The sequence below is a fragment of the Petaurus breviceps genome, unplaced genomic scaffold (assembly GCF_028583685.1).
Source record: "Petaurus breviceps papuanus isolate PSGF00001 unplaced genomic scaffold, PetGlider_PUasm1.0 90763, whole genome shotgun sequence".
In the NCBI taxonomy this organism is placed as follows: Eukaryota; Metazoa; Chordata; class Mammalia; order Diprotodontia; family Petauridae; genus Petaurus; species Petaurus breviceps.
In genome coordinates this window covers 7,400,681-7,425,906 of record NW_027187340.1, presented here as the reverse complement: position 1 = coordinate 7,425,906, position 25,226 = coordinate 7,400,681, and the positions used below count along the sequence as shown (strand labels likewise).

At 37.5% G+C, this 25,226-nt stretch overlaps 1 protein-coding gene across 50 annotated transcripts in view; it reads left to right on the top strand.

The window, feature by feature from the left end:
* The window catches only part of TTN (titin), a 324,829-nt gene that overhangs the window by 205,936 nt on the left and 93,667 nt on the right, over positions 1–25,226 (top strand). For all 50 annotated transcript variants that reach the window (XM_069068526.1, XM_069068527.1, XM_069068543.1 and 47 more), the window contains 31 exons: positions 792–1,067; positions 1,332–1,471; positions 2,650–2,776; positions 2,887–3,150; positions 3,525–3,791; positions 3,930–4,193; positions 4,287–4,426; positions 4,579–4,705; positions 4,835–5,101; positions 5,253–5,519; positions 6,934–7,200; positions 7,291–7,430; positions 8,470–8,596; positions 9,480–9,622; positions 14,703–14,826; positions 15,348–15,614; positions 17,109–17,206; positions 17,750–17,918; positions 18,017–18,283; positions 18,395–18,661; positions 18,753–19,031; positions 19,946–20,354; positions 20,477–20,601; positions 20,701–20,967; positions 22,008–22,277; positions 22,370–22,672; positions 22,777–23,079; positions 23,359–23,546; positions 23,638–23,752; positions 23,899–24,183; positions 24,367–24,518. In XM_069068526.1, coding sequence (XP_068924627.1) covers positions 792–1,067; positions 1,332–1,471; positions 2,650–2,776; positions 2,887–3,150; positions 3,525–3,791; positions 3,930–4,193; positions 4,287–4,426; positions 4,579–4,705; positions 4,835–5,101; positions 5,253–5,519; positions 6,934–7,200; positions 7,291–7,430; positions 8,470–8,596; positions 9,480–9,622; positions 14,703–14,826; positions 15,348–15,614; positions 17,109–17,206; positions 17,750–17,918; positions 18,017–18,283; positions 18,395–18,661; positions 18,753–19,031; positions 19,946–20,354; positions 20,477–20,601; positions 20,701–20,967; positions 22,008–22,277; positions 22,370–22,672; positions 22,777–23,079; positions 23,359–23,546; positions 23,638–23,752; positions 23,899–24,183; positions 24,367–24,518 — 6,704 coding nt within the window. The remainder of the gene's footprint in view (positions 1–791; positions 1,068–1,331; positions 1,472–2,649; positions 2,777–2,886; positions 3,151–3,524; positions 3,792–3,929; positions 4,194–4,286; positions 4,427–4,578; positions 4,706–4,834; positions 5,102–5,252; positions 5,520–6,933; positions 7,201–7,290; positions 7,431–8,469; positions 8,597–9,479; positions 9,623–14,702; positions 14,827–15,347; positions 15,615–17,108; positions 17,207–17,749; positions 17,919–18,016; positions 18,284–18,394; positions 18,662–18,752; positions 19,032–19,945; positions 20,355–20,476; positions 20,602–20,700; positions 20,968–22,007; positions 22,278–22,369; positions 22,673–22,776; positions 23,080–23,358; positions 23,547–23,637; positions 23,753–23,898; positions 24,184–24,366; positions 24,519–25,226) is intronic.

Here is a 25,226-nt window from a genome sequence, read left to right as displayed (position 1 = left end):
TGCCTTCTCCACTCCAGTGAGGCAGCTGGTGAATGGACAGAACATTGGACCTGGAGTCAGGAAGACCTGAGTTCAAATCCAGCCTCAGACATTTACTAACTGTGTGACCCTGGGCAAGTCACTTAACATCTGTTCACCTAAAGTTCCTATACTGTAAAATGGGACAAGAATAGTACCTATCTCCTAGAATTGTGAGGATCAAATAAGATGACATTTATAAAAGAGTTTAGCATGGAATGGCTAGGTGGCACACCAGCCCTGGAGTCAGGAGAACCTGAGTTCAAATCCGGCCTCAGACATTTAATACTTACTAGCCATGTGACCTTGGGCAAGTCACTTAACCCCAACTGCCCTGCTCTCCCCCCTCCAAAAAGAAAAGCAAAAAACAAAATAAAAGTGTTTAGCGCAGTACTTGGCACATAGTAGGTATTGTGTAAATGCTTATTCTCCTTCCTTCTCTCTTACCTAGACATAGCAATGCATTCCTTCCCACTAATACAGGTATCCCTACCCCTACCAACATCATGATAGTCTTGTGCAATATTCAAATCTAGAAGGTGCTGAAGTTTTTTGCCTCACAAGGATTTTTTATTTGTTTGCACAACAATCCTAAACTATATATCAGCTTTTCTGGTGTCTGCATTTGTTTCCTACTGTGTAAGATCAGTCTAAACTAGTCAATCATGATATTAAATGAGCACACAGTCAGCTTATTTTAAAGGGATTACCAGTGAGGCTACTTGTGTTGGTTGTTTCCATCCTAATTTTTGTCCAACTCCTTTCTAATGCAGAAGTCATAAGGGAATGGTTGGTAAAACCTATACGAGACCAACATGTGAAACCCAAGGGTACAGCTATTTTCACCTGTCACATTGCTAAAGATACACCCAATGTTAAGTGGTTCAAAGGATATGATGAAATTCCTATGGAACCAACTGATAAGACTGAGATTCTGAAAGATGGAAACCATCTTTACCTCAAAATCAAGAATGCCATGCCAGAAGATATCGATGAATACGCAGTGGAAGTTGAAGGCAAAAGATACCCTGCCAAGCTGACACTTGGAGGTATGAATATTTTTTTCTATAAAATATTCCTTTCTGTATTATAATGTTCTTTTCTATGTTAATTCTTTTATGTTATATTATAAATACCATTGCTGATATTAAATTCTATATTATTAATGCCAATGTTGATATTAATACAAACATACTGTGTCATATAATTAACAATGAATAATATTAAATTCCATAATAAATCAATATTAAATACAATAAAATGCAGAATGTTTCCATCTAAAATATTATGGGTTTCACCCCTACTCATTCCAGATCGTGAGGTTGAACTCCTAAAACCAATAGAGGACGTGACAGTTTATGAGAAAGAAAGCGCAAGCTTCGATGCAGAAATTTCTGAGGAAGACGTTCCTGGAGAATGGAAGCTGAAAGGAGAAGTTCTGAGACCATCCCCAGTAAGTAATCTCACAATTAAAAGTGTGTATCATTTAGAGCAGGATAGAGCAGTATAATGGAATGAAAAGAGCGTTACGTGGTCTTAGAGCCAGAAAACCTGGGTCTGCTCTCTGACCCTTCCACCCACCAGCTGCCCAGCTAGGTGACCGGAAGGAAGGTGGTCACCTTTGGCAAGTAGTTTAACCTCTGAGCTTCAGCTTCCAAGTTTTTAAAATATGGATATGGTAACACCTGCCATGTCTAGCCTTGTTTCAAGGAGCAAATAGGATGAAGGACATGAAAATTCTTGACCCTGCCCTCTCCTAGTTCTGTCTGTCTGCCCTGTCTGACTGCTCATTCTCCTTTGGTGGATCATGCCTATTGACTGTGGGTTTACCCAAAGACTCTGTCCTGGACCACCTTCTCTTTTCTCTTGGTGATCTCATCAGTTCCTACAGCCTAAATCATCCTAGCACTTGCCTCTGTTCAGCTCCTGTCTTGCAACCTCAGCTGCCTGGATTTCAGACTGAGTAGCACACAGACACTTTAAACACGAGTCCAGAACAGAACTATTCTCTTTCCCTTTAGACCGACCCCTCCTCTGAAGTCTGCTATGATTGCCAAGGGCACCAGCCTCCTTCTGTATCATCCTTGACTTCTCATGCTCATTCCATATTCCCAATCAGCTGCCAACTTTTGTCATTTTTATTCCCACAGCATCTCTCACATATGCACCCATCTCTCCACTCACACAGTAACCCTCCCCCCACATTCAGGCCCTCTCTTTTATTGGCTTGTTGGGGATGTTGCAAAGGGAATGGTTTAAACTTTTCATATACAGGTTGGACTCATCCTCTAAGGTTCCTTCCAACTCAGAGATTCTTTCCTTCTATTGTTTAAATGACTACACAGTATACATTTTGCATAATAAGATTTTAAATTATGTTATTGCTTTTGCATCAACTTAAAGATTCTCTGGAAACATTAATAATTCAACTTTGTTGGACCTCTAAAATTTCGAAGAGAAGTAACCATTTGATGTAGGACTTATTAGGTGTGAACACTTATTGAGAAGTGATGTTAATTTGGTTTTCTATTGGTCCTTTGAAAAAAATAGCTGTGTAATTTTCATTTGATGCATTTATCTAGCAATGTCCTTCTGTTTACCTAAAATCTAACAAAACTGCCATTTTTCCAGACTTGTGAAATCAAGACAGATGGAGGGAAACGTTTCCTAACTTTACACAAAGTCAAATTGGACCAAGCCGGGGAAGTCTCCTATCAGGCATTCAATGCATTTACCGCTGCCATTTTGACCGTGAAAGGTATAAAATGTTTAGCCTTTATTGATGGCGTGAGATCAACTTCATTCTACTTTCCTTTGTATTCCTAAAAAACTAATTCTTTACATGTTTTTTTGCTGTTTGTCTTTCAGAAATTGAACTTGACTTTGCTGTGCCCCTGAAGGATGTCACTGTTCCAGAAAGGCGGCAGGCTCGATTTGAATGTGTCCTCACAAGAGAGGCAAATGTTATATGGTCTAAAGGACCTGATATTATCAAAGCCAGCGACAAATTTGATATCATTGCAGATGGAAAGAAGCATATCCTTGTCATCAATGATTCTCAGTTTGATGATGAAGGAGTCTACACAGCTGAAGTTGATGGCAAAAAGACCTCTGCTAGGTTATTTGTGGAAGGTGAGCTGCTCCTCATATATGAAGTTAACAAAATATGAATAAATCTTTTTGAGGTTTGAGCATCATGAGATCTGTGTCACACAGATTAAAATTATCCAGTCATGTTATACATAATTATCAGATTATACATATTTTCGTAAGTTTTCCTCCCCATAGAGATTACATATGAGTAGTAAAATAAAATGCCCCCAAAAAGAAAAAATTTATTCATTCAACAGTATTTGTTGAACACATGTTATGTGTAAGGCATTCTGCTAGGCACTAGGCAATCTTTCATTCTTTTATTCTTGCCTTCCATTGATACCTCTGCACCATGGGTAAAGGATTGAATTTTTGAGGTATGTAGTCACTTACCATTCATGTTTACATTTTAGGTATAAGGTTGAAATTCATGTCACCTCTGGAAGACCAAACTGTGAAAGAAGGAGAAACAGCTACTTTTGTTTGTGAACTCTCTCATGAAAAGATGCATGTAACCTGGTTTAAAAATGACGTCAAACTCCACACAACCAGAACAGTGCTCATCTCTTCTGAGGGCAAGACCCACAAGTTGGAAATGAGAGAAGTGACGCTTGATGACATATCCCAGATAAAGGCTCAAGTCAAGAACCTCAATTCCACTGCCCATCTAAAGGTCTTAGGTAATGTGAACTGATCTTAACTATCCTATGACTAAAGATTTGCACTGGTGAAAATATTGAATATTTAAGAAATCTGGGGACAGATTCTCATCCTCTTGATGAATATTGCCTGTTTCATTCTGAATATGTCTTTCACAGAGGCTGATCCATACTTTACTGTGAAGTTACATGATTACACCGGAACTGAGAAAGATGATATTGTCCTCAAATGTGAAGTTAGCAAAGATGTGCCTGTAAAATGGTTCAAGGATGGAGAAGAAATTACTCCTTCAGCCAAATACTCCATCAAGACAGATGGCCTGCGCCGCATATTAAAAATCAAGAAGGCAGAGCTTAAAGATAAGGGAGAATATTCTTGTGATTGCGGAACAGACAAAACCAAAGCCAATGTCAGTGTTGAGGGTGAGTTACAGAGAAATCTAAATCTGGCATGACCTGAACCTCTTAACTGATTTGTTCAGGTTAATGAAACTATGTGTATTTTTATCATTTCAGCTCGATTAATAAAAGTGGAAAAGCCTCTATATGGAGTGGAAGTGTTTGTTGGAGAAACAGCACGCTTTGAAATTGAGCTTTCTGAACCCGATGTTCATGGCCAGTGGAAATTAAAAGGAGAACCTCTGACTGCTTCTCCAGTAAGCACAGATTACTTTGAGGGGAGGGAGGATTTGCCAGGTTGTTTAGAAAATAAAAGATACACTCAAATGAAATTTCTCTTGCTATGCTCGAGCAATAACTATGAAAATTGAATTTTTCCCTTTCCTCTCCAAATCTCTACCCCTAATAGAACTGTGAAATCATTGAAGATGGAAAGAAGCATGTCCTGGTCCTTTATAACTGCCAATTGGATATGACTGGGGAGGTTTCCTTCCAGGCTGCCAATGCTAAATCTGCAGCTAATCTTAAAGTCAAAGGTATGATTTACCTACCATTGATACTTTCTGTTTTCTTTGCAAAATTTCCCTAGTAAACCCATTGATAGAATGGGGCCTTTGGTTGGAGGCATATTTGATGACCCCATCTCATCTGGATTTTTATTGCAGAACTCCCACTCATCTTCATTACACCACTCAGCGATGTCAAAGTCTTTGAGAAAGATGAAGCCAAATTTGAATGTGAAGTATCCAGGGAGCCCAAAACATTCCGTTGGTTGAAAGGCACCCAGGAAATCACAAGTGATGACAAAGTAGAACTTATAAAAGATGGAACCAGGCACTCAATGGTGATTAAATCAGCTGCTTTTGAAGATGAGGGAAAATACATGTTTGAGGCTGAAGACAAGCAGACAAGTGGCAAACTGATCATTGAAGGTTTGTCTTATATGGAACTTTTGATGCTTTCTTCTTGGCTTTTATTTCCCTATAAAGTGTTTTTGCTATAATAAGATATTATAGAAAATAAGATATTTCTCTATAAATTTTAGAATGAATGAGAGGTTGTTGTTTTTTTCTCCCAATTTAGGAATTCGTCTCAAATTCCTCACTCCACTCAAGGATGTGACAGCCAAAGAACGGGAAAGTGCTGTGTTTACAGTAGAACTGTCCCATGACAACATCCCAGTTCGCTGGTTCAAAAATGACCAACGGCTGCATACCAGCAAGTTGGTTTCAATGCATAGTGAGGGCAAGATTCATTCCATCACATTCAAAGACCTCACTATTGATGATACATCCCAAATCAAGGTGGAAGCTATGGGGATAGCTTCTGAAGCTAAACTTACTGTGCTCGGTAAGTGGCTGGTATAAGTCCATTTTTGTTGCATTTCTTAAATTATCAATTTGGGAGGGGAAAGGATTGGGCTTTTTTTTTACAAGATATTTTTCATCTACAAAAATAAAGGTACTTCATAATGAAGCATTTTGCCCAAATCAGCAAAATGTCCACTTGAAATCAGAACCTGATGATTTTAATGAGGGATTAAAATACTCCATATCAACCAAAGTGTTTTCAGAGAATTATTTTTAGCTTGTAGGAGGAACTATGTTAATAAATCTCACAATTTATTATTTTTCCTTATCCCACCTCTAAATGTAATACCAATCAGTGATTGCAAAGCAAGTGCTAGAGAATAGAGGTGGACTAAAATACCAATGTGAGCCTTAAAAACTAGATTCTTGGTATAATGTAAGTCTATTTAACATGCTTAAGAGTTACCTGAATAGCTATTGAAACTATCATGAGACTCTGAAACCATATGATGAGGATCATTTGAAGGTACTGTGCCTCAATGGTAGTTACATGGCATAGTGAATAGAGTGATAGGACTGGAGTCAGGAAGACCTGAGTTCAAATCCAGCCTCAGACACTAGCTTTATAACTCTGGGTAAGTCACACAAGCTCTGTTTCCCCAAGCTTCTTGAACTGAAAAATGGGGGTAATAACAATACCTACTTTGCAGAGTTTTTATGAGGATTAGATAATATTTGTAAAGCATGTAATACGGTGTCAGGCACATAGTTATATATGTACTCATTCCTTTTCTTCCCTGTCAAGTCTGAATAAAGGAAAATTTAGGGGAAATATGGTTGCTGTCTTTAAGTGTTTGAAGGACTACCATGTGGAGAAAGAATTATGTTTGTTCTACTTGGCTGAAGAGGGCAGAACTAAGGACTAAGTGGGATTTTTAGAGAGGCGTATTTTAGTTCGATGTAAGGAAAAATTCTTTAAAAGATAACACTGTGCAGAAGTGGAATGGGAAGATGGGAGGGAGCAGTGGGCTTGCCCTTACTGGAGGTCAAATGGAGGTACAAGTAAGAGGATGACCATTTGTGGGGAAAGTTAGAGGCTTAGTGCTTAGGTGTTAGATGAGTTTCTAAGATGCCTTCCAACTCTAAGTATCTGTAACAGGTCAACTTAGAAGTTGGAAGCAAAAAGATATCTGGCATTACTTTTCCAAATAGACATTAGTATAAATCTATTAATAAATAAATGTTCTGTCTCTATTCATTCTCTTCATTGATTTCCTTCTCTAAATTATAAAATCATCCTTTATTTGTAAACATTTAACAGAGATTGGATAGTTTACTATTTCTTTAATTTAAAAAAAACCTTCCTTTCATGAACTTCATTTGAGATTTTCAAAAGGATTCTTATTTCTCTAAATGATTAATAGTAAAATGTTTCTCTTATGCCTTATTTGCAGAGGGAGATCCCTATTTTACGGGAAAACTTCAAGATTATACTGGAGTAGAGAAAGATGAAGTAGTTCTCCAGTGTGAAATTAGCAAGGCAGATGCGCCAGTGAAATGGTTTAAGGATGGGAAGGAAATAACTCCATCTAAAAATGTTGCCATCAAGGCAGATGGCAGGAAGAGAATGTTAATATTAAAGAAAGCCCTGAAATCAGATATTGGGCAATACACCTGTGACTGTGGGACAGATAAGACCTCTGCCAAACTGGACATTGAAGGTAAAATTATGTTCATTGAATTTCTCTCACGTTTTCTGTGTTTCTTACTGCTAACAGCTAATGGCATCTGTTGACCCTTAACTTTTCTAGATCGGGAAATTAAGTTGGTCCGCCCTCTGTACAGTGTGGAGGTGATAGAAACAGAGACTGCTCGCTTTGAAACTGAAATCTCAGAGGAGGATATCCATGCCAACTGGAAACTGAAAGGAGAACCACTACTTCAGACACCTGTAAGGATATTTTGTCAACACCATCCTGAAGAGATGTGTGAAGTGAGGAGGGGCCTTGAGAAAAGTTACAGGGCAGGGATTTTAGGATGACAGGAGATCGGTTTCTTCACTAAGTCTTAACCGAAGAGAAAATTATAGTAAATTTTCTTCGGAATTGACCTGGGTTTATGAGCAACGGATTGGTACACTTAGCCATGTCAAGTTGGGGATATTTTTTTCTCCTTATTCTAGCTTATTTTTTCATCTGTAAAATGTAACATTTTCTACAATTAGTGGGAAGTACATTTAACACATGTGAAATCTTATTGAAAATAACTATATTTTCTATAAAATTATTTCATAATTTAGCAATCCTAATCTAAATGACGCTTCTTGAAATAATGTTAAGTGGAAAAGATGGTGAAGAATAACCTTCATAACCCTAATCTGTATTGCTGTTATATGCAAGAGGGCAACACTGGCTTCCATTGATGATGATGATGATAGGTAGAATTTATTTAGCACCTACTATGTACCGGGCACTGTGGTAAATATTTCACAAGTACTATCTCATTTGATCCTCAACAAACAACCTAGGAAAGTCATTGTAATTATTATTCCCATTTTACAGTTGAGGAAACTGAGACAAACAAAGGTTAAGGAACTTGTTCAATGTCTCACAGCTAGCAAGCTCTCTGAGGCTGTATTTGAACTTAGGTCTGCCTGATTCCAGGCCCAGTGCCCTAAGCACTTCATTGCTAAGCATTGGTCGAGTAGCACAACTTTGACATTCCATGGTTCTCCCTTAAAGAAAATAATTCCACACCTAATTTTTAAACCAACATTATATATGTGATGGTGATAATATTATATAATATAGTAAATCATTTGCCAATGATTTTGTTATTATATAAGGCTCATATAATTGCAAGACTCTCAATATGAAGAATAATTTCAATTCACTTTACTATTTATTGGTAGTATTTATAGATATAAGCCTTGAGAAAATTCCAGAGTGACCTAATGACAAACAAATTTGAATTTGTTTCCTTTCTTGTAGGATTGTGAAATTAAGGAAGAAGGCAAAATGCACTTCCTCATTCTTCATAATTGCCGCCTGGATCAGACTGGTGGGGTAGACTTCCAAGCTGCCAATGTCAAATCTAGTGCACATCTTCGAGTTAAACGTAAGTGGCCCATATTAATCTCAGTAAATATGATGCCAAAGTAAGCCCCACATATTAAGCTTCTTCAGAGAAATAAGAGCTGTGGTAGAAAATGTAAAATTAGTTGAATCATGAATTTTAGCAGAAGGAATTAAAGGAAATCATCAATAAATGCACTTGTTCTATTCTACTCATGTATTTACCATTTTGAAAAGAGGCCAGTTCAAATTCCCTTATTGTTGTTGCTAGAGGGTTTTTTTACATTAACTAATTCTCAACTATCTCCTCTATATAGTAAGACAGACTTAGCCTACATCCTCATCCTTCATAATTCTTTCATGCAGAACCATAGAAGTCAACATAGGATGACAATCCCAACCAACATTCCTAAATCTCTTTATATTTTACATGATAAGTTGAAATTGAACCATTACAAAGAAACTTTTTTGCTTTGTTGGCATTTCAGACCAGGATTGGAGGGTAGATTAAGCTGACATCTTTGGAAGGTGCTAAGAGTCTGATGGACAAGGACAGACCACATGGTTGGGGGCCACTTGTCCTCTCCCAATCCCATTCGTAGTTATTTTGGAAGTCACATACCTTATGTAGAAAGAGGAACGCAGAGCTTGGCAGAGAGACAGATGTGTTGCAGATTTCTTGCTGACTTTGTTCATCATAAAGAAAAGGCCCCTACAAATAGAGGCTCTCCAGTGACCAACCTCCCCTCCACTGAGCTCATGGGCCCCATGTTCACTTAAGAGTGTAAATAGCTGCAGCGTTATGGCTTTTTCTCTATTGCAGAAAGGGACCATGTATATTAAGAACTAAGGGATGGTCACTAGTTTTTTTCCTTGTGGAAAAACTAAAATGAGTCATTCAAAAACATTAATATTTTCTTCCAAAGCCCGTGTGATTGGACTTCTGAGACCTCTAAAGGATGTAACAGTGACTGCAGGTGAAACAGCAACTTTTGATTGTGAACTGTCTTATGAGGATATCCCAGTGGAGTGGTACCTACAGGGAAAGAAGCTAGAGCCTAGTGATAAGGTAAAAATTCTTTCTGTTGTCTCCTTTTCCTTCTTTGCTTTCCAACAGTCGGCTTCTCTTTTCTGTCTTTCTTTTCCAATAGTCTGCTACTCTTGAGTTAATTGTCCCCTCTTTCCCTCTTTATGGTCTCTTTTATATCTTTTATTAATGTATTGCTTATACCTTACAACTGCCAGAATTGTACAATAGAGAGTCCAGTTTGTTAATGGTTACTTGGTTACTTTTTTTTGTCTTTTTGGAGGGCAATTGGGGTTAAGTAACTTGCCCAAGGTTACACAGCTAGTTTTTTTTGTGTGGGTGTTAAGTGTCTGAGGCCAGAACCAAACTCGGGTCCTCCTGACTCCGGGGCTGGCACTTTACTCTTTGTGCCACCTAGCAGACCTGGTTACTTTTTTATTACAATATACATTTGCATTAAAATATTTATGGCAATGTTTTTTGGTATGGAGGGAATTCAAAATTTCACAAGTTATAATTTGCTTGGCTCTTTGAACAAAAAACAAAATGACAAAAAGTACTAATAATTTGTTCTCTAATGCATACTGGGTTTAGTGATTTCCTAATTCTTTCCATGCCATCTTGTATTCTGCATATAAGGGGATTAAATGAGGCCTGAAATTCTATTTCGGGCAATTGATCAAGTAGTAGAGATAACTTTTGGACAGATTTGCTCTGCTAGCCTTTCTCAGAAGTTATTTTTAACCCTCAACTGCATAGCACTGTGAGGAGCCTGGAATGCAAATCGGGTACTGAAAGATCATTTGATGGTATTAGCAAAATTAAATTAGTTTACAGTTGTCCAGATGTGAAAAGAGATCCACTCTGCAGCTGTCAGAATATTAAGAAGTTTTGATAAACTTTTCAGCCTTTTGAGTATTAGTAGTGACCAGTATTTTCTATGTATCTGATGTCTACATGTGCAAAGAAAATCCAAAAATTAATAGAATTGTCCTGACAGTTAGGCCATGGAGCTACTTTCTATTAAAATTCCTAAACTTTTTGACAAAAAAAAGGTTGAAAAGCATAACTTTTCCATATAATTGCCTCGACCACTTCACTTTGTATCACTCTTGGAAGGAATAAATTCATAAAGACATATCCAGGGCAGCTGTGGATGAAGAGCAGTACTCTGTCCACAGATTTTTCAGTAGTATTTCAAAAACATCATAAAGTGTTACTTCAACTCATATCAGACCTCATTTTGACTGCCTAATCTAATAAAATTAAAGGCAATTGTTCAGAGAGAAGCTCCCCTCACCCCCCCCCAAAAATAAAAGGATTAGGAAACAAAACCTATGAAGAATAGTTAAAGAAACCAGCATTATTTCTCCAAAGAAGAATAATGTAAGTATAGAAAGGTCACTTCCATATCAGGTGGACACCAGCTGTTCTCCATTCCCACTTAGGATTGTGCAAGACAGAATGAGATTCAGTTACAGCATAGGGAGTTTAGGTTGCCTCCAAGGAAAGAATTTCCTGCCGGTGAAGTTCATTTAACATTGGAATGGATGATTGTGGAGTTCTTTAAAAAATAAGAGAGATTCTTTTGTGTCTAGGGTGGTCTAATTGCAGCCATGCCTGAAAGCAGAAGAGTGTTTTTAATAAAGTCTCATGGTACCTGCCAGACTTTTGATTGTATGATTTGGTTAGGAGAATCCTGCTTTAAGGAAAAATGTCTATCCTTGGGGTTAGTATCTTTTTGCCAAATGAACAGGACTTTGTGAAGAAAAAACCTAAATCTATATCGTAGAGTCTTCTTAGTGTTATTATTAAATGACCAATCTTAATATATACGATATTGAAAACCATAATTATTAAGGTGTCTTTAATTGCACACTTGACTGACTTTGAAGAATATTAACTCATATTAAACTTAGTTCAGTGACCAGAAGGGGTGTTACATGACACTAATCCTACTAGGCCCCTTTGTGTCTCCCTCCATGTGGGAATTTTAATCCTTCATTCTGTTTTTCCAGCCTCTCTGGATTTGCTTTAAATTACTTAACAGATTAAAAAAGAAATATTAATACTGACTGTAGAAATAAAGAAATTGTATTATGTTTCTATACTTGGTTTCTTTAAATGGAATCTGCCCACATTCTCTTGTCTGTCTCATTTTAATATCTATTATATATACTTACAGACCTTTTTGAAAGATTATCAGCCAAGGGAATGTAGACAGTGGGAAAAGGAAAGAGAGGGAAGGATGAATGTGACAAAAAGTCTTTTGATTTCCTATTGCCCAGAGTTCTTGTCAAGCAATGAGATTTAAGTCTGTTTTAGGTAATTTCAAGAATAAATGTTAGTGCTCATTATAGTTATAATTACCATGTAAAATAGCCATATAGTATTTAGAGTTAAGTAATAGAAGATATAGAATGATTTTTACTATAATATTCACTTAGTTCACTACAAAATCTGCACTGATATATGTATGTATGTATTTTTATACATATGATTTTTAAAATCTTATTACTCTTATGTACTTTTAATGAATGCCTTCCCTGTTCCTCAGCCACCCCTCAGAGGACACAGGAATACATTCTTTAGAATGTACCAGTTTTCTGAGTACTTATTGTGTATAAGGCAGCATATTTGACAGTGTGGGCACAGGGGTGGGGCATTTGTAGAATGTGGAGAAGATACAATCACATTCCTGAAGAACCTTACACCCCAAAATAAATTAATGGGAGATGTCTACTACCTATATTTGAATTATAAATGTAGGTCCTTTAAAAATAATCATATTCCACACCTTAGGTATTAGATTTTTGAGATTTATGTTGGGCTCACTACAAAAATATGTCTTCTGCTCATGTCTTCTTTGTCATTAGTTAATGCCTTCTAGTCCTAGGTACACTTAGATACTCCTTTCTCAAGAGAAGTCAAGTCAATTAGCATGCATTAAATGCTGTTATGTGCTAGATGTTGTTCTAAGTTCTGAGGAGATAAAGAAAGGCAAAAAAATAAGTCCCTGTTCTTAAGGAGTTCATAATCTAATGGGGGAGAAAGCATGCAAATAACTATGCATGAACAAGATATATTCAGGACAAATTGGAAGTAATCTCAGAGAGAAGGCATTAGTATTGAGGGGACCAAAAGGGGATTCTTTTAAAAGGTGAGATTGTAGCTGAGGTTTGAAGGAAACCAAGAAAGCTAGAAGGCAGAGATAAAGAGGGACAGCATTCCAGCATGGGGGACAGCCAAAGAAAATACAGAAACCCGAAATGGAATGTCTTATGTAGGAATGGCAAGCTGTGGAGTGTCACTGAACTGTATAGAATGTGGAAAGGAGTAAAATGTAAAAAGACTGGAATGATCAGAAAGATTACAAAGGGCTTCAAAAATCAAACAAAGCATTTTACAACTGATCCTAGAGATATATTGGAGCTCCAGGAGGGGGTGTGATGGGCAGACCTGTGCTTTGGGAAGGTCACTTTGTAGCTGAGGGGAGGGTGAACTGGAGTGGGACAATATCCAAGAGAAGGAGGCTAACCAGAAGGCTATTGCATTAGCCCGTGTATGAACTGATTAGGGCCTGCCCCTGGGTGGTGGCAATGTCAGAGGAGGGAAGGAGTCAGTTACAAGAGAAGTTAGAAAGGTAGATTCAACAGAACTTGAGGACTGATTGTATATGGGGCAATGAGAGTGAACAAGAGGTGGAGGATGGCACTGAATTGTAGGCCTTGGTGTCTGGTTAGGATGGTGGTGCCCTCAATAGCAACAGGGAAGCTAGGAAAAGGGAAAGGTTTGGGGGAAAAGATAATGCACTTAGTTTTAGACATGTTGAGTTTAAGATATCGATGGGACCTTTATTCTCTGTGCTAATCAAATAACGGTCTTACCTTGGCTTTGTTAAAATGGCTATGTTTAAATAATAATAATTATTATTATTAATTGCTTCCTTGAAGTAGTAAAACCTCTGTAGATGTAGGTTTTCCCAATTCTTTCGTATGTCTCAATGGATTGTAACTTTGACATTATTTTTGACAGTGTATGAATACCTCAACTCATGACTAGATATATATACATTCCTATGTAACATTATGCATCTGCTTCATAAAATTATAAATCTTAGAACTGGAAGAAACTATAAATCTGCCTCTTGAAAAAAATCACATTCTGTTCCCTTTCTTATTAATGACCATTAATTTAGTACTGTTATTATCTGACTTGTCACTCATCCATATATACATATATGTTCATGTATGTGTATATATGTATAAATAGAAATAAATTTCAAAACTCAGTAATGATTATGAAAAGACTTTTGAAAATCTTAAAACTCCAGTTTGGGGATTTTTTAAACTACTGTTATAATTTGTGAAAGTTGTAAGAACAAATGGAGAAAACCTAGAAATTGACAGGATCACACTTTGTTAACTTCAGTTTGTGCTTTTGGAAAACAGATTATTTTCTTTTAGTATATCTGCATCCATCATTTCCCCCCTTATTCCATAATCTGGTCTATCCTGGTTCTTCTTGAAAAGCAACATGTGTATGGAGTCCAGCACCAGACCTGCTTCTGAGTATATGTACTCTTTCTGACACATATTGGCTATACCATCATTGGCAAGTTAATTAACATCTCAATACCCCAAGCAACTTTTTAAAACTCTAGGTCAGAGATGAGTTGCCTATCTCCATTGGCAGGGGGATTTTCCAAACCAGAATTCCCTACTCTGATATAATCACAGACATAGGACACCACTGCCAACATCTCCACCACCATGCTCCCTCCTCCTTGCACACTAAAGAATAGTTTGTGTACACATAAAAGTAGGAGAAAAATACAGAAATTGAATCTTGCAATATCATAAATGCACAAAGCTGAAATTATAAAGGTAATCCAATATAAAAACTCACCATTTACTTGTCTAAAAATCTTGACTTTTAAATCTGAATGGTCTTAAATCCCTTAAATGATTCTCAGATAATTTGCTACATGACTCTCATATATAACTTGGAAAGTACTTTTTTAATTTATAAACTAATTGAGCACACATAAACGCTGAATCAATTCCAAATTTAGCATTGCTACTTCATTTATTCTTTATCCTTTAAAAATGTAATTTATTAGGTTGTCACACGCTCAGAAGGAAAAGTTCACACACTTACCTTGAGAGATGTGAAGTTAACAGATGCTGGGGAAGTCCAACTAACTGCAAAGGATTTCAAAACACAAGCCAATCTCTTTGTAAAAGGTAAGCTGACTAATAATCGATACCTATTTCCTATACATGCAACGATGTGTGGTCAATTCTGTCAGTTATCATTGTTATATCAAAGTTACAATGATAACTAAGACAGTCGATTTTTAGCCACCCCAATCCCACCAAACAATTACCAAAGCTTTATGAACTGACTAATTTGTTTCACATCTTCTCTCTGTCCATATGGTTGCTACTACCTACTCCAATCAGAGGGCCTAACAAGCAGCAGAAAGATGCATAAAGATGAATAATTGGTTCTAATGAATAGAGTTAACTGGGTTTTAAAAAAAAATGTTTCTTATTCATAAAATTATTTTCCTACTGATAGGAGGCATCTCAAAAGATAACACCATTATAAACATTATAGATAAAAAAGTCTGAATATATCCAAAATGAACTCCAAATAAGTACAGAATTATTTGAACTGACAAAGGCAAAAGACAAAGACAAAATATGCTGCAGGGATGGATGTGCTGAGGAGGCAAATACACTAATTAGTACGATTCTTTCAGAACCCCCAGTTGAATTCACTAAACCTCTTGAGGACCAGACGGTCGAAGAGGAAGCCACTGCGGTATTGGAGTGTGAAGTGTCCAGAGAAAATGCTAAGGTGAAATGGTTCAAAAATGGAACTGAAATCCTTAAAAGCAAGAAGTATGAAATTGTTGCTGATGGTAGAGTCAGAAAACTTATTATACATAACTGTACCCCAGAAGATATTAAAACATACACTTGTGATGCTAAGGATTTCAAGACTTCCTGTAACCTGAATGTAGTGCGTAAGTATTCTTCTCTCTTAAGTCACATGTTTGCATTTTCAACTCTTTGATAATCAAAGCACTTCTTGCATGCCCTTCTTGTTGCCTAACTGGATTTATCACCTTATTCTGGGCCACTGTGATATTTATCTTTGGTGTGAGAGGTCTTTCTATCTTGATCTGATAAACAACACTTTACTCTCACTGAACACTGATAACAACTGCTCTTAGTATTCACTGATTATTATGGAGGAAGTCTATAGGAATGTCAACAAGGAATGAAGACAAAAAGAATAACAAAAGACAAGGGACAGGAAACTTTTAATAAGAAAATGAGAGATTCCCAGAGTTGGAAAATGAAATGTTGAGCAAAAGAATGAACAAAGCCAAGATTTGAGAAACTATTAGGAAAGATCTGAAATGATATATCCATTTGAATAATTACATATCAAGTCCTATATTAACTTAATGTATTCTGCAGACATAATTGTACCTAATGATCCCATGTGCTTCCTGTGTGTTGTTGACGTTTGGCAAATTGTGACTACCATTTGTAAGAGCCGTAACCCTCTGTAACTGCTTCTTCACCCCGTCACAAATATAACATCTTTGATGGAAATGAGGGGCACTCTTTCTGATTACTACATCCCTGTGTTGTTTTGTCCAGTTCAATTGCTTCCTAGACATCAGCAGTTAAAGGATGTTGGCTTGATATTCTGTTTCTGTGTGTCTTGCATTATTTCTTCTTCTTCAATCCTAGTAGTCAAACTTACTTTCAGAATCTCATTCATCAGGTTAGGTCACCTTCTTTGTCTAAATATTCAGCTTTAAGAGGAATTCAGGTGGTGTGATGAGGGAAGAAAGGGGGCATCTGCCTCATCAGCCAGATTAACCAAAACAGTCTTGTCAATCAGTGAATTGATTGATGACACAGCCAAATGATGCAGACTACTGAAGCTCATTGGTGACCTTGTCATCCTTTGTAATTTTAAGTATGACTGCTCTGTGACATTTATGAAGCTTATCAAGAAGCTGAGATTATGATGTAGAGAGTGGACCCATTCCATTACTGAGGATCACTGATGCGATTTCATTTAGTTTGTGCTTGAGTTACATTGATATCAATCAAATTCTGCTAATTTTATATGGCATGTGTCAACTTTCTTAAATTTTCTACTTCTTTTTCTACTTGTGTTTCCTTTGGCAGTGTCAGCCCTCAGCATTATAGCCTCAGTGTAGAGTTTTCTTCAAACTAACATTGGCACTTGGAAGGACCATTTTAGGTTCTTAAGGCACTACAAAAGTCATTCCATGTCTTATAGGAGCCTAGTAGATCCAACAGTATGTGGTAATTCCTGAGGGACAGTTTCAAGGACAGTTGTACCATCTTAAATTGGATACATTTTCCAACAGACCCCCTTTCTTTCAAAAAAAAAAAAATCTCCTTAATATGAGCATGGCCAGTTTCTAACAAAATGATTATCAATTCGGGTAAACTTTTTCCTTTTCTTACAGCTCCTCATGTTGAATTCTTAAGACCTCTCACAGATCAACAAGTTAAAGAAAAAGAGATGGCTCGGTTTGAATGTGAACTTTCTCGAGAAAATGCCAAGGTCTGTAATTTCATACATATTATATTGATAATGTTTAAAATAGTCACTATGCTCACTTTGCTTCCAGACAGATAATCTAAATTGGAAGAGAAGTCCATTAAATCTAGTCTTCATAATCATATTTACTTAATGATCATTTTCTTTAATGCGTATGATGGGTCAGTCATCATCATTCTATTTTCATTCAACATGAGCTTAACAATTTAATTCAGCAAACAATTGTTAAGCAATGAACAAATATATGAGACTCTGAGAGAAACACAAACTTTAGAAAATACCCATTCCCTGTCCTCAAGGAGCTTTTAGTATAGTCTTTCACATAATTTTCACTCACAGTGAAGAAGAAATACAGAGATCTTGGTTCTAGTCCCAACTTTGTCTGTGTAGTTGAGTTAACTACATGATCTCTGAACCTTAATTTCCTAGTCTGTATAATAAAAGAGTTAGATACTTTCTTGGAATCTGTTCTAGCTTTAAAAGTCTATAATTCTAGGCTACCAATAATTGCTAACCTTATTCTGTCTTGATTTGTCTTGAATGCAGGTTCAATGGTTTAGAGATGGAGCTGAAATTAAAAAGGGTAAAAAGTATGACATCATTTCCAAAGGTGCTGTGCGCATCCTAGTCATCAACAAATGTCTCTTGGATGATGAGGCAGAATACTCCTGTGAAGTCAGGACAGCTAGAACATCTGGCATGCTGACAGTGTTAGGTAAAGAGGAAGGGTGCAACAAAAACCCATGTGTTCAAGACAAAAATTAAAAAGCATCCCTTTTTTAATCCAAGGCATCTTCATTTGTTTTCTTACAGAGGAAGAAGCTGTCTTTACTAAAAACCTTACCAACATTGATGTCAGTGAAACTGATACAGTGAAATTTATTTGTGAAGTCTCCAAGCCTGGGGCAGAAGTAACTTGGTATAAAGGTGATGAAGAAATCATTGAAACAGGAAGATACGAAATACTCGCCGATGGGCGAAAGAGGATTCTGATCATTCAGAATGCTCACCTTGAAGATGCAGGTAACTTCAACTGCAGGCTCCCGAGTTCCCGCACAGATGGCAAACTCAAAGTCCACGGTAAGAAAGACTATTTTTCATAAAATGAAGGCTCACTTAATAGTACTTTCTGGGTTCGTATAGCAGGTACATGACTTTTTAATAAGTTGTCATTTTTTTCTTGCATTTCAGAACTTGCTGCTGAATTTATATCTAAGCCCCAAAATCTGGAAGTCCTGGAGGGGGAAAAGGCTGAGTTTGTGTGCTCAATATCAAAAGAGAGCTTTACAGTGGAGTGGAAAAGGGATGACGAGAAACTTGAATCTGGGGACAAATATGATGTTATTGCTGATGGGAAAAAGAGAATCCTGGTTGTCAAGGATTCCACCTTACAAGATATGGGCACCTATGTAGTCATGGTGGGTGCAGCTAGAGCCGCCGCTCACTTGACAGTCATTGGTAAGTTATGGCTGATTCAGTGAATGCGTTGATAGGCTGCCCCTTCTGCTGTTCACAGTGCAACAACAAGTTTGTCATTTCCCATTTTCAGAAAGACTCAGGATCGTCATTCCACTTAAGGACAAACGTGTTAAAGAACAGCAAGAAGTTGTTTTCAACTGTGAAGTCAACACAGAAGGAGCCAAGGCAAAGTGGTTCAGAAATGATGAAGCCATATTTGACAGCTCAAAATACATTATCCTCCAGAAGGATTTAGTTTACACTCTAAGAATTAGAGATGCACGTTTGGATGACCAGGCCACCTATAGTGTGTCACTGACTAACCACAGAGGCGAAAATGTCAAGAGTGCAGCTCAGTTAATTGTAGAAGGTAGGTAATTCATCTGGCCTGTGAACAGTTGTGAAGAGTTATTAGGGCATTTTCAGGAATGCCCCCCCAAGTTCTATAATTCTGTTGGGGGAGTGGGAAACAAGAAATTTAGAAGCTTAGGGAGGTGAATCAATGGGCCCCCAAGAAGAGGGCTAACTTGTCTGTCCTATCTTTCTTTCCTAGCTTTATGTTCTTTTCCAGATTTTAATATACACAATTATTAGAATTCTTGTTCTTCTATGGTGACAGTGTTAATTGTTCTTTGTTTTTATGTTCCTACCCATTACCTAGTCTTGGATACATTTGATTAACAAAATTGCTGATTATAAAATTACAGTTGTATTTTCATTAGGCATTTGATAAGTTGAAGGTTCTCTGTTCTGTTTCTTTTCCTCTCTCTCTGGGACCATGTTATCAACTTTTTTTTTTAAAGCAATTGGGGTTAAGTAACTTGCTCAAGGTTACACGGCCAGTTATCTGGGTGTGGTGCTAAGTATCCGAGCCCAGATTTGATCCCAGGTTATCCCGACACTGGGGCTGGTGCTCTTACTCACTGAGCCACCTGGCCACCCCTAAGCAATTGGGGTTAAGTAACTTGCTCAAGGTTACACGGCCAGGTGTTTCTGGGTGGGTGCGAAGTGTCTGAGCTGGATGCAATCCCAGGTCATCCTGACTCTGGGGCCATTGCTCTCACTCACTGTGCTACCTGGCCGCCCCCATATTATCAACTTTTAAAGAATTACATCATAGTGGAGAGGAACAATAATGAGGATACCAAACTGCAGTCCACCAGATACAGGATGATGACTACATTCTCTTCCCTTGCTAAGATTCCATAATTTAAGTTTGTTTCTATCGAAGTCCATTATAAAAACCATGAAATCAATGCAACTTTTTTTTCTACCTTACAACAGAGGAAGACCTCAGGATTGTTGAACCTCTGCAAGACATTGAAACAATGGAGAAGAAATCTGTCACTTTCTGGTGCAAGGTGAACCGACTCAATGTAACTCTGAAGTGGACCAGAAATGGAGAAGAAATTCCTCTTGATAACCGTGTTTTGTACCGAGTAGACAAATATAAGCATTCTCTCATTATTAAAGACTGTGGATTTCCAGATGAAGGTGAATACACAGTCTTTGCTGGACAAGATAAATCTGTCGCTGAGCTTCTAATTATAGAAGCACCTACAGAATTTGTGGAGCACCTAGAGGACCAGACCGTCACTGAATTTGATGATGCTGTCTTTTCATGTCAGCTTTCCAGAGAGAAAGCAAATGTTAAATGGTACAGAAATGGACGAGAAATCAAAGAAGGCAAAAAGTGCGTAAAGTTCCATGTGTCATCCATAAATTATAATATTAATTGTTCATCACATCCATTTGATATTTGATTGGTTATTATGAAAGCTAACAAATTTTTTCTCTCTTTTTCTCCCTATAAAGATATACATTTGAAAAAGATGGAAGCATTCACAGACTCATTATAAAGGACTGCAGGTTGGATGATGAGTGCGAATATGCTTGTGGGGTGGAAGACAGAAAGTCTAGGGCAAGGCTTTTTGTTGAAGGTAAGTATAAAATTGAAAGGAATCTTAATTATGTTATAGATTAGAATAAAGGTCAACTAGAATACAAATGAAATGATGTCATTCACATTTGCATTTCAGAAATTCCTGTTGAGATCATCAGGCCTCCCCAGGATATTCTGGAGGCTCCTGGTACTGATGTTGTCTTTTTTGCGGAACTCAACAAAGATAAGGTGGAAGTTCAGTGGTTAAGAAATAATATGGTTGTGGTCCAAGGTGATAAACACCAGATGATGAGTGAAGGAAAGACCCACAGATTACAGATATGTAATATTCAACCTCGTGACCAAGGCGAATATAGATTTATTGCCAAAGATAAAGAAGCTAGAGCCAAACTTGAACTGGCAGGTAAGTGTCCTTCATTTTAAAATAAGCTTCAAAAAAGCTGGGGCAGAAGAAGTCAGTATAGAAAATAGAAATGCTTCAAAATTATCTGTCCTAGAAATGATGAAATATACATTCCTTTAGGCAGCTAGGCCGTGCCATAGTGGGCAGAGTGCTGGACCTGGAGTCAGGAAGACTTCATGAGTTCAAATTTGACCTCAGACACTTAGTGACTGTGTGACCCTGGGCAAGTCACTTAACTCAGTTTCCTCATCTGTAAAATGACCTGGAGGAGGAAAAAGCAAACCACTTCAATAACTTTGTCAAGAAAACCGTAAATGGGGTCACAGAGAGTTGGACATGACTGAAAATGACTCAACAACAAAAAATCCTTGAGGGCAAAGGCAATTTTGTCTTGTTTTGTTTTGATCCTGAGTACCTAACAGTACCTGGCCCATAATAAACACATAACAGGCACTTAATAAATACTTATTCGTTGGTTGATCTCCCTGGAAGTCCTGTGTAGCAAAAGCAAACTCAGACACTTAAAGGAGCCTCTCCTCCCATCCACTGCCTACTGCTACCACCCAAGGAAGCTGGAGGATTCCCTGGTTTTATCTTAGCCTTGAACCAAAATTCAAAGATATCCTTGGGGATATCATTCCAGAAAGCTTCCTTTTGGCCTTAAACTGGTATAATTTATACACATATGTAAAATATGGTAGATTAATTCTTAAATTGAATTTACCTAAGCATAGGACTCACACTCTTTCTAAAATGGGTGTTTGATCTGTTATAAAATAAAATGCATTTCCGTTTTGGTTTGACTTGTTAAAATGTACTGTCCAGTTAAGCATAATATGTCCATTCACATAACATAACCATCCCCTCATTTTCACAATAATCTGGAATTTGGCCATTCAGGAAATAAATTGCTTAGCTCATGTTTTTACTTGGAGCAAAAAAGATTCATCCAAGTATGCTACCAATTTACTGTAAAGAACCTCATGTCTAACTGACTAAAACAAATAAGCTCAAAATGACTTGTCTTTTTCTATCATTAGCTGCACCTAAAATCAAGACTGGAGACCAGGATCTGGTGGTTGATGTTGGACAGCCTTTGACAATGATCGTACCCTATGATGCCTACCCAAAAGCAGAAGCTGAATGGTTTAAAGAAAATGAAGCTTTATCTTCTAAAACAGTTGATACCACAGCTGAACAGACCTCCTTCAGAATCTTGGAAGCCAAGAATTCAGACAAAGGAAGGTACAAGGTTGTGTTACAAAACAAACACGGAAAAGCAGAAGCATTCATCAACGTGAAAGTTATCGGTAAGCTTTTGGGCCATTGAGAATAGAATAACTAAGCATAAGAAAAGATGAGCACTCACTAAAAATGTTTCTTTCCCCCCAATGAATCTCAGATGTGCCAGGGCCAGTCAGAAATTTAGAAGTGACAGAAACATTTGATGGTGAAGTGAGCCTAGCCTGGGAAGAACCATTAACTGATGGTGGCAGCAAAATCATCGGTTATGTTGTTGAAAGACGAGACATCAAGAGGAAGACATGGGTGTTAGCCACTGATCGTGCAGATAGCTGTGAATTTACTGTCACTGGACTCCAAAAAGGAGGGGTTGAGTATCTGTTCCGTGTAAGCGCAAGAAACAGGGTTGGGACTGGTGAACCCGTTGAAACAGATAACCCTGTGGAAGCAAGGAGTAAATATGGTAGGTGATTGATTTGGAAGAATATTTATCTTCTTGTTCAGTTTCTCCTTGTATAATGAAAATTGTGTTAATTATTTCCTCTTTTTTTCTGGGGAAAAATCTAGATGTTCCAGGTCCTCCTTTGAATGTAGCCATCACTGATGTAAACAGGTTTGGTGTCTCACTGACATGGGAACCACCAGAATATGATGGCGGTTGTGAAATTACAAACTATGTCATCGAATTAAGGGACAAGACTTCTATTAGATGGGATACAGCTATGACTGTCAGAGCTGAAGACCTCTCTGCTACTGTCACCGATGTGGTAGAAGGAAATGAATACAGCTTCCGAGTTAGAGCCCAAAATCGCATTGGAGTTGGAAAGCCAAGTGCTGCTACACCCTTTGTGAAAGTTGCAGATCCAATTGGTGAGCACATAGAGAATTAATTGTTAAATGGAGCCCCCATATTAGATTTTTTTTCGGAATATGTTACAGTAATAAAAGAAAAATTAAGGATTGAGTCAGCTTTCAGGAAAATTTGTGATATAAAAATATAGGGCATAAGAGCCATATTTTTAATTATTATATTTAGTAAACCTGTTATTTTACTGAATATGAGGGTAATGGGGCCATTTCACAGTTATCAAATATCGTCGAAATAAATGGCATTTTTTTATACATGAAGTTATCTTGTTTCTATTTCAGAGAGACCAAGTCCTCCTATCAACCTTGGCTATACTGACCAGACTCAGTCATCTGTTCAGCTTTCATGGGAACCTCCACTAAAAGATGGTGGAAGTCCCATACTGGGCTATATTATTGAGCGCTGTGAAGAAGGAAAAGACAACTGGATTCGTTGTAATGTAAAACTCGTCCCTGAGCTAACTTACAAGGTAGAGAATTTGAAGCTAAAAAGAAATGTCTAATGTATTTCCATGACTTTGAAACTGATTAGTTTTTACAAAGGTGGATTCTTATTTTTAGGTTACTGGATTAAAACAAGGAAATAAGTATTTATATAGAGTCTCTGCTGAAAATGAGGCCGGAATTTCAGATCCAACTGATGTTCTTGGCCCATTGACTGCAGATGATGCATTTGGTAAGTGAGCTGATGTTTAATTTACTTGAAAAGGGATACCATAATTTTATGTAGCATGTGCTTTGGGGTGGTAAGAGAAAATCAATATTTGCTTTTAAAAAAAGCACTGGAGTGTTTTTGTAACATATTAATTTCCCCTTTGGCAGTTGAACCAACAATGGATTTAAGTGAGTTTAAAGATGGCCTGGAAATTATAGTTCCAAACCCAATCAAGATCCTTGTACCAAGTACTGGTTACCCAAGACCAACTGCAACCTGGTCCTTTGGAGATCAGGCCTTAGAAGCAAGCGACCGAGTGAAGATGAAGACCCTATCTGCCTATGCTGAGCTTGTCATTTCTCCAAGTGAACGTCCAGATAAAGGCATTTATAGATTAAAACTGGAAAATCGTGTGAAAGCAATTTCTGGAGAAATCAATGTTAATGTGATTGGTAAGGAATCAAACTTTTATTGAATATTTGTATGTGTGCATACATACACACACATAGCAGTTTGCAGACTTTAAAGCAAATATAAATATGAGCTATTATTACCATTAATATCTAAAGTTTTATAGTATTACTAAATGTTCATTTGCAATGTTAATGATCTCAAATTATGAATGCATTCCTCAGCTCGCCCAAGTGCACCCAAAGACCTGAAATATGGGGACATCACCAAGGACTCAGTCCATTTGACATGGGAACCACCAGAAGATGATGGGGGAAGCCCACTGACTGGATATCTTGTTGAAAAACGAGAAGTCAGTCGTAAAACATGGACCAAAGTGAGTACTTAGCCAGGTTAGATGGTTACACTCAGTGGTAAATCCCACAAATTCGACTAGGCAAAGTTTTCTTTAGAAAATATTCTTAGGCAGGTTCCTTTGTAGATATTCAACATCTTTCTAAAGTGGTGAAAGAGTAGCCCCTGGTTTTGTGGGCCTGATCTGATTTTCAGAAGTATTGACACAGATGATTTGACCTCTTGTAAGCACACAGTATTCACCTCTATGTGCTGTGGGGCTTTTTGATGAGAAGAAGTACTTCCTTTCTTGGTTAGAATAATTCTTAGTCTGTAAACATTTTCAAAGTTCTACATAAGTGCAAGTCATTAGCATCATCAGGGCCAACAAGATGGCATAGTGGACAAAGTGCCAGGCCTGAATTCAGAAAGGCTCATCTTACTGAGTTCAAATCTGCCCTCAGATACTCACTACCTTGTGACCCTTGGCAAATCATTTAACCCTCTTTGCCTCAGTTTCCTCATCTGTAAAATGAACTAGTAAAGGAAATGGCAAACAACTCGAGCATTTTTGCCAAGAAAACCCTAAATGGGATCATGAAGAGTCAGACACAACTAAAACAATTCAACAACAACCACATTATTATAATCATCGTTGGGGGTGATAGCCCCAGCAACAGTAGTAGTGTAGTAGAATAATGGTATTTATTCCTCTTCCATTAGAATAAATTTGGTGCCTGGGGCTAACCAT